The sequence below is a fragment of the Triturus cristatus genome, chromosome 9 (genome assembly GCF_964204655.1).
Source record: "Triturus cristatus chromosome 9, aTriCri1.1, whole genome shotgun sequence".
In the NCBI taxonomy this organism is placed as follows: Eukaryota; Metazoa; Chordata; class Amphibia; order Caudata; family Salamandridae; genus Triturus; species Triturus cristatus.
In genome coordinates, this window is record NC_140592.1 from 779,767,948 (window position 1) to 779,782,112 (window position 14,165).

At 43.5% G+C, this 14,165-nt stretch overlaps 1 protein-coding gene across 1 annotated transcript in view; it reads left to right on the forward strand.

Annotated features, from left to right (window-relative positions):
- The window catches only part of LRRC9 (leucine rich repeat containing 9), a 597,819-nt gene that overhangs the window by 358,317 nt on the left and 225,337 nt on the right, over positions 1 to 14,165 (forward strand). Inside the window, exon 22 of the mRNA XM_085626156.1 lies at positions 4,634 to 4,854. Coding sequence (XP_085482282.1) covers positions 4,634 to 4,854 — 221 coding nt within the window. The remainder of the gene's footprint in view (positions 1 to 4,633; positions 4,855 to 14,165) is intronic.

The following is a 14,165-nucleotide window of genomic DNA, read 5'->3' on the forward strand; positions in this document are numbered from 1 at the left end:
ATTGAAGGCCACATATTTGGTCTTCTGGATGTTGACCCCTAGCTCCCTGCATTTACAAAAGGCATTGAAGTTGTTGAGGATCCTCTGTATGCCCATAGTTGTTTTTGAGAGCAGAAGAGTATCGTCGGCAAACATCATTGCCAGTACTTTGCGATTCACCAGCTTAGGTGAATCTATATCCTTCCCCACAGTCAATGTCTCTACAAATCCATTTATGAATAGGTAGAAAAGGGTGATGGCATGAACACAGCCTTGTCGAACACCTCTGTCTATGAGTATGGGGGCAGTGAGTTCTCCGTGTTTGCCAACCTAATTTGGGCATAATTGCCTTCATGGAGCCGCTTTAGCAAGTGGCAAAGATAAGCTGGGGCCCCCAGATCCCTTAATGTTGCCTACAGTTTTTCTCTCAGCTCCAGATCAAATACGGATTTTAGGTCCGTGAAAATTAAATAGAGACTGCCACAGATTTTTGGGCTGATGTCTATAGTTTGTGGGGAGGAGTGGTGAGCCCTTTTTATATACTTGGAGGATTTCTGCACCAGTCCTAGTAGCAGGGTTCGCCATTCCCTGTAGAATAGGTTCCCTTCGAAAGAGGTCCCTTAGGATCTTGGCTTTAGGCGGGGCTACTTTACTTATGGCACTGGTAATCTCTTTGAGAGTTATCCCGGGGGCCTTATTAACTGTGATGCCACCCTCATCCTCCAACCTTGAATAAAGGGTCTCAAACTATGTCTTCCAGACATCTGCCCCAGTATTAGGCTCTATGGGCTGTTTTCCTTCAGAGCAGTCCGTGTTTACTGCACTCCAGAAGACCTTCATGTCGTGGTTGGCTAAGGCCCTTCTCAGAGAGCCCCACTTATCAAGCTCACACCTTTTATTGGCATTGGCACTTTTATAAAGCGCCCCTTTTTTCTCTGATTAAGGGTCTATCCTTGACTTTAATTGCATCAATAAGAGCTAGCTTGGCCATTCAGCAGCTGTCACTAAACCATGAATGTCGGGCCTTTTTATGCTTGCTTATTTTACTTATTGGGAAAAAGGTATTGGCCAGTGTGGACATCAGTGCTTTGTGAGTCTCAGCGACTTGTGTAAGGGAGATGAATGTGCCATTAATAGAAATAGAGTGTTTTAGTTGCCGTTAGGAACGGAATGATGGATTCATATAAAGTGGACAGCTTGTCAAGGGATTGATGTATATTCGTCCATCGGACTCTCCTCCTTGAGTTAGTAAGTGTTAGTCTGTCATCGGGCGAGGATTTTAGGTTGGGGGCAGTCTCAGGGGTTGGCATTGCCGTCTCTAGGATCAGAGCATTATGATCGCTATCGTGGCGAGGCACAATCTCGAAATCAACCACCCTATGCCAAAACCTCGTATCTACCAAAATGTAGTCTAGGATGGAGGAATGCCCTATTCTGTTAAAAGTAGGGTTCCCCGGTGAGTCCGATTTGGTACTGCATGCCCTTAAGGAATGTTTCAGGGTATGGAATCTAATCTGGAGCACCAGTGGAGTCCAGGCCCTAGTTGGCAGGATATTAGGCTTCGGGATTGCGTGGTGTAGATCCTCTTCACTGGGGTTTCCTCCATTCAGGCTGTCCATGGGCTCAAACTGTCAGTTGAATTCACCACCAATGATCACTGAAAAATTGTTAGGAATGGTGGATATAAAGGTGGTCAACTGATCAAGGGTTGCCGATTCTTGACTATAGCTTACCGGCCCAGAGTAAACATTGACCAAAGCGCTTCTGACCCTTGATGGAAAAATAAGAATACATAGAATGTCACTGGAGGATGACTCTATCTGCTTTGCTGTACAGCCCAAGTGCGAACCAACCCAAGTACAGAGCCCCCCCGAAGGACTACCCTTTCCCCCAAAAATGGCAACTGCTCAAAATGACGAATATCCCAGCCGTTGCGGATCCTCCCAGGCCCAAGTTTCTTGAAAAATGCAAACATTATATTGCTCTATAAATATCCCCCAGTCAGGATTATCCAGTTTGGAGCGAAGTCCCGCAACATTCCATGATAATACCCCATCCTAGATGGATCCAAGTGTCTGCCTGGGCTTGGGGACCGGGTATCTATCATCGATGGACCAACTACCTGCTGGCAAGCGCTGACCCTCTTCACCCTCTTTGCCCTATATCTAATGCTGGCATAATTTTTGCCATCTGCGGAGGGTGGGGAATGTGGGGCCACTAAGATGAATGGATCGATGGCCTGCGCTGCCCCATAGGATGGACTTATTGGAAATGTACTTATTGTAACCTTGGGCGACTGTCCCCTATTAGCCCCTCCCTCCATTACTTTGGGGTATGCCTTCCTTCCACCACCCCCCAGCCGAGGTAGAGCGCTAAAATGATGGAACTCCCTAGTTGGTATAGCCCTCTCCCGTGGCTCCCCCTGATGATAGAATTTCTCTTCCTGACAACACAGGGAACTGAGTCAATAAACTGCCTCTAGGGACCCATATATGTTTGCTGTTGGTATACTAAATAATAAAGGTATGGGGTGCACCTGCCACAAACAAATTGGCTGACAGTTCTGGTTCCACACCCACATCTCCAGTCTTGTTTACTCTCTGGTTAATGGAATTTGACCTGGGGAGTAAAAATATTCCAATGATAGAGACCTGATACCCCCTTCCTGCCTATATTGGTTCCTGCATAAGCTGACTTGAACAAACATTGGATTTTTTAAATTGCTCGTCTTTCGGTCCATTGCCCACCCAGCTAACCATGCGCGTCGGGAGTATCTCACCTGTATCTTTATAGGCAAATTGCCTCTGCCTGGCCAACCAGAACATGCACTGATTCCTTAGTTCATGGTGGGATTCCCTTTGCCCCCTTTTAAGCTCAGGTATGCCTGCTAAGGTAATAACATACGGGTATGGAGAGGGAGATAAATTGATACAGGGCAGGACTGACCTCTCTCCCTGGCTTCTATGCTAAGTACGGGACCAGCCCCCTCCTTGCACTTGGGCCCCTGACTGTGCATACTATCTTGCTCAATCGGCGTATCGGGTTGTACCCTGCCTCTGTTTGTAGCTTCATAATAGGCCTGATTGGTGTCGGTGGTGGTAATCTTTTTTTGAGCAGGCGTGGGCTCCGGTCTTACTCTAGGGGAAGCGGCCATCAGATCTGCCTGGCAACTAACATCCTCTCATCCCCTTGTAGTTGTTGCTAGGCTGCCTACTCTTGCCTCGAGCAGTACAGCCAGCGTGTCTACCCGTGCTAGCAAAAAGCTGAGCTTGTCCTTTACAATAGACCTAAATTGGACCTGAAGATCCATCATCAGATTTGTCACCTATACTGGGTAGTCCATGGCTGTTTGTGGACAGCCTGCCGATCCCCTATCCAGGATCTCCAGAGTCCGGTGACCCATCTGCATACTTTTTCTGTTTTGCCCCAGACCTAACTACTTGCTTGGCTTTTCCTTTTTTGGCAGGGCCTTGAATAAGAGCCCCTTGGCGCGGGTAGATGCTGGAAGCTTCGCCTGCTGTTACACGGCCCTTAGGCTGGGCCTTGGGAGAGTTAATAACCGGGGCCAGGGAGGTACATGGGGGTTCAGGGCCCGTCAGATAAATGTCTAGATCCGGGGTTAAAGACAGCCGCCTTTCAGTTAGTTCGATTTCGGTGGCCACCACACCAGGGGGCCTTGGTATCATGCATTCGGTACGATTGTTTTTTTTAATTCGGTGCTGCAAGTCCTCAAATTCACTTTATGTTAGATTATGCTAGCTGGATTTGGCGAAACACTTGTCCACCGTTAAATGTCTTTGCACTGTAAAAGAGTGCAGTTTATAACAGGATTAGAACTGAAAAGTTTTTCGATGCTTTCTAACGCAAGGTGGGAAATGGAAGATCTTAGGAAAAGAGGAAATATGTTAAAGGGTTTGGAAGGTAGCTAGGAGAATGAGTGCCCTCCCATCGTGGCTCTACACATTTGAGGGACTCTTAGCAACGGAAAATTTGAAGAACAAAGAAGATGAGTTGGGGTGTAGGTATGTGGAGTTACTGAAGTAGTCAAAGGGTGGGCCAATTGTAGATCTTTTAGTGCACTAGACATAGGATCTTAAATCCAGTTGTGGGGCTAATAAGCAACAAATGTAGTTGATGGAGAAGAAGGGATGATCCAGAAAAATGAGACACTAAAATAATCTAGCAGCTTAATTTTGTATGCATTGAAGCCAGTGAGTAAGGGATCTGTTAATGCCTGCAAAGAGTGAGTTGCATTAGTCTAATTTTGACCCGATTAGGACAGCTACCTTGCAAATGTACATCATTTATACTTACACAAAGTATAAAAAGTTGGTCTTTACATACCTTTTCTGTAGCTCATGGCATAGCAATTCTTACTAATTCTACTTTATGCAAGAACAAATACACTGGTGATGACATATATGGTTCTCATATACAACATCTGCAAATAAAATGCAAATATTGCATTATTATCATTCAATTCACAGTATTAGAACTTACTCCTCTCTAAACCTTATATATGTTCTCTATTCATAAGCTTAAAAATACTTTATTTTCCTTAACCCTCAAATCTATTTTATGTATTCTTGCTTGTGTTGTATATATTTGTCTATTTTAGTTCATTGTTTCAAGTCTTTGTTTTTTCTTCCTGTAGGTCTTTCAAAGCTGACAAAGTTGATGCGTTTGAGTATTAATAACAATCAGCTTACAGGCCTGGATCGGCAAGCTATTGATTGTCTTTCTCATCTTCACTTCCTCTCTGCGGAGAACAACAGCATAACTTCACTCTCTGGTTTGCAGAAAGCATATACGCTAATTGAACTCTATATCAGTAATAACAGAATATCCTCCAACCAGGAGATCTACCATTTGAAAGTAAATAATGTTTAATTTGTTAGTTTCTGTATACATAATGCTGTGTCGTGGTTTGTGATTGGGTATCTGTCAGATAACATGGCTACTTACGAAGGAGCAGAATGGTAGCCAACGCCACCCTTACCTTGATGCAGTAGCCACAAACGAGAATAGTGGCAAACCACAGCTAAATGAAGGTGGTGGTGTTTAGGAAAGGAGCTTCAGGAAGTAGAACCTGCAAACGGTAACACACATTTAGACCCTGACTTGGCAGATGAGATGCAAAGGGTACTTGGCATAAGGGCATATAAATTCTCCTACCTCAGATTCTCAGATTTCTAGGCATACGGATGAGATTGAATGCAGTTCTTAGTGGAGCAAGGTTGAGGGAAATGAGGCTGGATAGGAAGAAAGGACTGAGCTTAGACCCTGTAAAGGAAAGACAGAGTTAGTGCATAAATGTTCATATATATAATTAAAGAACTTTCAGTACTTTAAACAAACATTTGTTCCACCTGAGAGCATTCTATAGCAAGACGTTGTACTTATCTCTGGAAGCTCCTATCAAACAAGATGTCAACATGAAGCCGCAACTCCAGCTCGGGATGAACCAGTTCCTTCACTGGAGCAAAGCTGGTAATCCAGTTATTAATTATCCTGGGCCAACTTCTGAAAAGAGTTGTTCGGGTTCAAATTTCAGAGAAAATCTCAAATAAGGTTTTCACTTCAGACAGTGTAATATTGTCTCTAACACCAGTTTCAGACGAGAATTACTTGGGTCCAAAATCTTAATAATATTCCAAAAACGAGGTATCTTCAAATTGCGCAAGACTGTCCCATTATAGGGCATGGCCAGCCCTCCAGTTGAGTTTAAGTTCCCATATAATAAACTAAAAGATGAATTTACCTCCTTCTAGAGTGCGTGAAATAAATCTTTGTATAGTCTCTTCTTTGAACACTCACTTTGTAGAAGAAGACGTGAAAATCTGGAAAACTCTGGAACATCAAAGCTGAAACCCTACTGCTGGCTGGGAGTCTCAATAACTAGCCGTTAGGTACGGGTATGGACCCCCTTTACAGACGGGCCCTGCCCAAGATGGCTGTTGCCTCCTTTTGAGAAAAGGGGAGGCCTCCCTTTGGCAGTTGGGAACGGGTGGGGCTTCCTTTTCTAGACAGATCTTGCCCAAGATGGCTTTTCTGGATAGTGCAACATAGCAGGACAACATTTGATCCCACAATTAAGAGGATTAAAGTGTAGTCTCCCCCCACTACAAGATTTGTGAGGGAAAGAGGCATGGAATAATCGTTCTAAATGTGGTTCATCATAAGTGTGGCCGGTTCCCATGATCATTGTGTAGGGACTACACCAGTTCAAGCAGCCAAATATTACACTTGGCCATTCCATAAATGAGAATCCAACAGTTTAGAAACTTTTGGAGTACATTTCCTGAGGTTGTCATAGCTGTAGTGAAGGTCAAATGGGATAAACTGAGATGAGCCTTTTTGAGCAATGAGACATGAAAAACAGGTTGAACCCATATGGTAGTGTCAATGATAACTGAAATGCGGCAACCCAATTTGCTTCAGACTAGGGAAAGGGCCAATAAACATGCCCTGAACTCTCAGTTTCCTGGAAGGGCAAGGTGGTATGTGGGCAACCAAACCAAATCTCCTTGGCCAAAAGCAGGGCATCCTGTCAACATTTATCGACATTTTTCTTGTTCACAAGTTGTGCTTGTTGAGCTTGGGCCAAGTTGTTACAGATTAATTTACATCTTTCATGGGATGCAGGGCAAGAAGGCTCCGTAGACCAAATTTTGGGGCAACTCTGAGGATGGTTGCAAGTTACTCATAAAATGGAAAAAATTCTGTGGAGTACTGCCTGACATTGTTGTACACAAACTCAATTAGGGTTACACTTTCCAACCAGGTTCCCCCAAATTTGAGGGTATGACAACGTATGTATTGTTCTAAGGATTGAATAGTTCATTCAGATTGGCCATCCGTTTGGGGATGCCAACTGGTGGATAATTTCACTGGGATTCCTGAAAGCTTGCAAAAGGCTTTCTAAAAGCAGAAAGTAAACTGAGAGACGCTGCCTGACACAATACTAAGGGGAAGTCCACGAAGTTGTACAATGGGCTCAAGAGGGTTGCAATACGGGTAGCAGAGGGAATTCCCTATGGAGTAACAAAATGTTTTATCTTGGTTAAATAGTCTACTATAAACCAAAGAGTACTTTAACCATGTTTAGACTGTAACTCCTCAGAAACTGGAGCGAGGTATTACTCCAACGCCGGACGCACTGCATGCAGTGTGGTTCATAACCAAGATACTCCACTTAATCAACGTTTTTAATCAATTTTATTACATGTCCTCCAAAATTTCATATAGTTCATTGCTTTTTGTCCTGTCACATGTGAGGCACTTATGTATTCAAATGTTTCTAGTGCAGCAGATATGCCAATCCAGGTCTTTTTCTGAAGCATGAAGCATACATAAAACATCCTCAGTAGCTGATCTCTTTTACCCAATGCATTTCGGGCTTTTCAAAGGCTTTCTTTAGGGGTTCACTACAAGTTTAAAACATTGACATTAGATTGTGTTTTCGGACATCTACGCATAAATAACATACATTACTAAAATACATCAAGCAAATCATGCCATGTTTATCAACTGTCCATAACTGACATTTTCCCTCTAAATGCGCAACCATACGCAAAAAAAGTACCCAAAGAATGTCTATGGAGTTTTGTTCATGGGTTTTGTTCATGGGTACAGGGTAACTTGAAGCAGTGTTTAGCTCTAGTAGATGGGGAACTCTTATTGGGGGTTCCAAATGATAATGTGGGGGTAATATAAGGGTTGGTAATGTAGGTCGGGAGAGGTGGACGGAAATTACATGAACTTTTGTAATCAAATAAGTGACCAGTTAGCACCCTTAAAAGACATCAAAAAAAGGGGTAGACCTTCTGCTCCCTGATATAATGATAATTTGAGACTTTTGAAAAAGAGATGTAAACAGGCAGAGCGGAAATGGAGAAGAGCATATAGAGATGAGGATAAAAATGCTTGGAGAGAAACAATAACTAGTTACAAAAAAGAAATTACTATGGCAAAAGCGGAGTACTTCGCTGACTCCATTCTGAAATCTCCTAATAGTGCTAGGAGTATTTTTAAAATAGTGAATGATATCACTAACCCTGTCTGCACAAAAAAGATTCCCCCACACAAGATCTCTGTGATGGTTTGGCCACCTTTTTTGAGGATAAAATCAGCAAAATCTTTAAGGGGCTACAAGTGGGAATTATTCCCACGAAGGAAGATCAAAATGGAATTTCTCAGGGGTATCTAGCCACCCAGAAACTAGAGCAGGAAATGGCAGAGACTTCTGGCAGCCTTGGTCATTTTGACATACCATCAGAGGAAGACTTTACCAAAATAGCTCCTAGTGTCTCCTCAAGCTCCCCGTTGGATCCGCTACCTCACAAAATATGGAAAGCCTTAGGAACAGAGCTCTTCCCAGTGCTCAGGCTGATTTGTAAGCAATCTCTGGAGAGTGGAATAGTGCCAACATGCTGGAAAAAAGCAATAATCATTCCTCTTTTGAAAAAAGCTTTGCTAGATCCAGCATGTCCAAAGAACCATATACCCATCTCCCTGCTACCCTACCCAGTGAAGATCACAGAGCGACTGGTCAGTAGAGCACTCTCCCAGTTTCTTGAAGCCAACAAAAAACTGGAGGATGTGCAATTTGGCTTCCCCCCAGGACACGGGACAGAGATTGCTTTAGTGACCGTATTGGACGATCTTCTAATGCAGGCGGACAGGGGACAATCAGCAATTCTGATTTTGCTGGACCTGTCTGCCGCATTTGATACGGTCAATCACAAGGTACTACTGACCAGGCTCGCAGGAGCAGTAGTAGGAGGGCCGGCACTGGAGTGGATTCAATCCTACCTTTCTGATAGACAACAGGCTGTTGCTCTTCCCCGTACCAATCACAGTTCATGAATGTCCAGCATGGTGTGCCGCAGGGGTCTGCCATCAGTCCAATTTTATTCAATATCTATATGAGGCCTTTGGTTGCTGTCATCAAATCACATAACATCAGTCTTGTGAATGATGCCGATGACACTCAATTGATTTTGTCACTAGAAGGCCACCATTCACTTTAGCTGGAAAAATGTCATGACTGTCTGCAAGATACCGCATTATGGTTATGAAATAACTATTTACAATTTAATGAGGAAAAAAATGAGATCCTGTGTTGTTCAGCTGGGAAGGTTCCCCTCCCACTACCTTATGGGTTTTGGCCACTCCCGGTGACAGCTCCACTGATTCCTGTCAAGGCAGTACGCAATTTAGGAGTCAGCTTTGATTGTAATTTGAGTCTAGAGTAAATAAAACAGCTGGAAGCTGTTTCGCTCTGATTAGAGTACTCCGAAGGATCCTCCCATTGCTTCCCACACAGACCAGATCATTGGTAGTAAGGAGTATCATTCTGAGTCAACTGGATTACTGCAACGCATTGTTGCTGGAGTCTCCTAAATATCTGATTGGGAGACTCCAGAGAATCCAGCCAGAGAATCCAGTCGATGGCAGCCAAGCTAGCTCTAATGAGACCACGTTAATCATCCGCATCTCAGGCCCTCTCTGAGCTACACTGACTTCCAGTTATGCAGAGGGTACAGTTTAAGTCGCTATGCATAGTTTTTAAGGCTCTGCATGGCCTTGGGCCCAAGCCATTTCAGAGCAGATTTGAATGGTATGTCCCCTCACGTAACCTTCGCTCCTCCTCAACTAAACTGTTGAGAGTGTCCAGGTTTAGAAGAGTCAAATCAGGAGGAAGGGCCTTCAGCAGTGCAGCAGCTTCGGCTTGGAACAAACTCCCAGCCTGTAATAGCGGGTAATGAGTGGAGGAGACAGATGGATATTTGAAAGCGAATCTTTATTATTTTAATGTCTCGTCTACTGGTTTTAGTCCAGTCTATATAGGTGGGGATAATACGTCTTATCTCCGTTTTATTTTGGGACTGGTTGTGGGTTAGTTCAGCTCTGGGGAATAGCTTCTTCTTGTCCACTTTTCTCTTGGTCCGACAGCAGGGTGCCCCCTAACACGTCCGTTATCTTTCCTGGGTCTTGATACTGGTGAAGGGTTCGATGATTAGAGGTATAGGGAGAAAAGAAAGAAAGAAAGAATATGGCATACGTGAGGATTTCGGTAATCAATAAATGTATTAGGGGAAAAAGGAGTAAGGGACCACCGGTGCAGAGCCACACACACAATCCTAGGCGGGTGATAGTGCAGGGAGTCCGGGGTATGTGCGGGATATCGGGAAGAGCGCTACACAACAGGCTTCCTCCCCACCCACCCTGCAAAGCGCTCTCGTACCTTTGAAGCCACGTCGGTACCACTTTCACATAGAGTGATTGCAGCGAGGTCCGAACTCTCTGTCTCGGACTCCTCAGCTCCTTCGGTTTCTCGACTCTCCAGCTCGCACCTACGTTTCCGGGTTCCTCCTCTTCCTCCTGCGAGCGTCTCTCTAATGGCCAGCTCTCGTCGACGTCATCCTGACGTTGTTCCTCTCCGGGTTCCTGCCTCCAATTAAAGGGACCCTGTTCAAAGTATACAGTGTCCTCTTCCTGCAGACTCCTTCTGGAACACTGATATCCTTCGGGCTGCGGAGACATAAAGGGACTCGGTCGGTGAGTCTTCTCCCACCCTACCCCATGTTCTTTCAATGAGTCTTGCACAGAGGTGGCCCCGCGACACAGCCAAACTTAGGCAGATGGAAAACCTGCTGCTATTTAGAAAGCAGCTGAAGACTTGGCTCTTTCCTAGGGCATAAGTTGTGGTCGTGGTTCTTTAGTTCTACTGACCCCGTGCCCTCCAATGTACTCAGAGTTTAGCTCGTCTCACGTGTTCATGCGCCAGGATACCCGTAGGATCACAGTGCGCTCTATAAATGCTGATTACAATTACATAGTGTTTATGATTTTCTTACTTTCCTTGTATGCAGATGATTCATTGCAATATTTGTTCTGTGACACCAGTCATTAAGAATTCCTACCAAAAACTTTGTTTGATTAAATATAAAGTCTCAGTGACCACAGTGTGAGCTGCTAGGGAACTATTGTAGTGCCAGGTGAGGATTTGTTCTTGTAGACTTTTAGGGACATAAATTAGCGTTCCTTCATAAGGAATACCTTCCTCAAATTTCCTAGTGTCTTTTTGTGCTGCCCAATCATTCAATTCCTGTTTGGGTAACTGTAGGGTTAGTGCTGACAGAAAGGAATCTTTGCAAGTTTTGGCTGTAATATTCTCAGTCCCTATGATAGGTTTTGGTTGCTCCTCACATTTTAGGTTGGTTTGTAATGTGGGCAAGTAAACAGCTTTGCAATTACATGTACCTGGCCAATAAGTGATTGTGAAAGGGAACCCAGCAAAAAATAGTGACTATTGTAGTTGTCAAGGTGTCTGAGTTTTGGCAGATTTTAAATATTGCAAATGACACTGCTCTGTGTATGCTGCGGTTGTATGAGGGGTTCCCATTAAGTATTGTCTCCACAACTGAAAAGTGTCTTGGATTGCAAGAAAAATCTTTATCGCAAAAAGCGTAATTCTTCTTGTAAGGAGATCATGTTCTTGAATGGAAGGATACAGGATGTAATTCTGCAGTAACAGGATCTGACTGAGACAAAATGGCCCCAACCCACGCATTTATGGCATCATCCTCCACAATAAATGGTAACTGGCATTGTGGGTGTCCTAGGACTGGTGCAGTGATGAAAGCGTCTTTTAATTTGAGAAGTGTTAAATTGGCATCTTTATTCCAGATAAAGGGAACATTCCTTCATAGTAAATTGGTGATGGGGGGGACACAATTTCGGAGAAGTTCTATATATACCTTCTGTAGAAATTGGTGCACCCTAAAACAGATTGAATGTCTTTGAGCGATGTTGGAGTTGGCCAATTCATAACTGCATCAATCTTTTTTGGCCCATCAGAACTCACTTGGGCAACTGTATGAATCCAAGAAATTCAACCATAATTACATCAAATGCACATTTGCTCAATTTTGCAAGTAATTTGCTTTCTCGTTGCTTTTGTAAAACTAATAGCATGTGTGACATTTTCCTTTTCATTTTCAGAGTAGTTTAAAATATCATCAGTGTAAATGATGACAAATATGTTCAGACATTCTTGAAAGACCTAATGCACAAGGGATTGAATCACATCTGGTGCGTTGCAAAGCTCAAAGGGCATCACAATGTGCTCATGCAATCCAAATTGTGTTTTAAAAGCCGTCTTCCACTCATTTCCTTCTCTTACACGAATCAGGTTATACATTCCACAGAGATCCAGTTTGGTGTAAATAGTCACAATTTTCAAAAAATCTAGTAAGGCAGAAATGAGTGGAAGCGGGTCAGTTTTTTTAATGGTTACCTTGTTTAAGGACCTGTAATCAATGCAGAGTCTCAGCTAACCACTGGGCTTGGGCACAAAAAAGAGTGCAGCCGCTGCAGGGGAACAGGATGGTCTAATGAAACCAATTGGCAGATAGCCATCAAGATGTGTTATTAAAAATCATTTTCTGCAGCCCTTAGGGCATATACTGTACTAGAAGGGTTCTACACTCCTTTGACCTATTTGATCCGGCAATCAAAGGGTCGATGTGTAGTGAGAGTATCATCCTTTTCTCTTGAAAACTCCTGAAAGCAATTATAGCAGTCTGGTAGTTCCCAGACCTTTCTTCAGTGCCATCTGTCACATGCTCTGCCCTTTGAACTAAATTCTTGGCTACAGAGGAATCTGGTATATCCCCACTTAACTAATACTCTCTACCGTATGGCGATCTAAAGATCATGGATCGGGCTCCAATGAATATCAGGATAATGGAGCATAAGCCTACCAAAATCTTGAACTGTGGGGCATGAATGACGTCAAAGGTAATAACCTCTAGATGGGCCTGATCTAGACAGCAGAATAGTATATCTATAGTTTTGAATTTATTTTATTAGGCCAGAAGATAACTCGGTTTTATCTATTGCTCCCACCATTTTGGACTGCTCCTTCTTATCTATAGAGCAACTAATGGAATGAGCAAATTGAGCATCAATAAACTTTCCTGTAGCACCCACATTATTCATGATGTCGACTTTGACTTCATATAAAGTGTCATTGAAGATGGTAACGGGTTGTCAAAATTGTGGGAGGAATGTCTTCTATAGCCTTCCGCCCCCCTCTATGGATGGGAGCTGGAGCTTCCCGAAGGATTAGGCATCTTGAGTTTAGTTAAGCACTTGTGTACAAAGTGCCCTTCCTTACAGCAGTATAGAGATAATTTCTCTTTTCAACTGCGTTCTTTCTCTCCTTAAGTCAGTGGCCCCTTAGCCCTGGCACTTATTTGCATTGATTCTGCCTCTGAGTCTTTCTCTGTTTTTGGAACAGAGAAGTGGAGATCACCTCGTCGATGTTCCCTGTTCCGTTCAGAAATGAGAAAGGGCGTCTTTCAAATCATCCCTTAAACCACTATAGAATACAGAAGCTCACTTCTGCTCTGGCCAAGGAGACACTACAACTAGACAATTGAAATGGTTTGAGTATATTAAAATATCCTGAGGCCCTTGTTTCAAGTCTATAAGCTTGTTATCTAGAGACTGAAAGGCTAGTCAGTTCGTCATTAGCTTGAACAAATGGTACAGTCCAAGAGTCTGCATCCCCTGATAAGAAGAAAAATCAAGAAAGCCACCAGAGCTTGGTTGTTGGGAAATGAAAGGGGCCTACATAGAAAAAGAAGCTGAGTTTGTGTCACAAATTGTTGGAACTTCTTGCCTTCGCTAAGATATCATTGGGAGTGGCCAAGGGGACAGGTAGAAAACCAACCACAACGGGGTTTTATATGCTTGTTTTTTCAGCAGGTGCTAGGAAAGTGACTGGAGGACTTCCCCTTGGACCCAGATTCTGGCCATTAAGCACTCCTGGATGATACTGTGAGGACATAGGAGTGAGCCTAGAGTTTAACCAGTCAAAATAATTTTAGAACAATAAGATTTTATTCTCGAGAAGCTGCTAAATCAGTTTGAACCTTGTCTAAGAGATAGAAGCCAACATGGCAAGTTGACTATCTATTCTGCCCGGGCATAAATGATTTCTATGACAACTATTTTGTCAGTAAACTCGGATACTTACACAGGAGCACAATGGTAGCCAACGCTACCCGTACCTTGATGCAGTAGCCACAAATGAGAACAGTGGCAAATCAAACAGGATGAAGTGGAGGAGGTTAGAATGGCACTCCAGGGAGTAGAACCTGCAAACTTTAAAA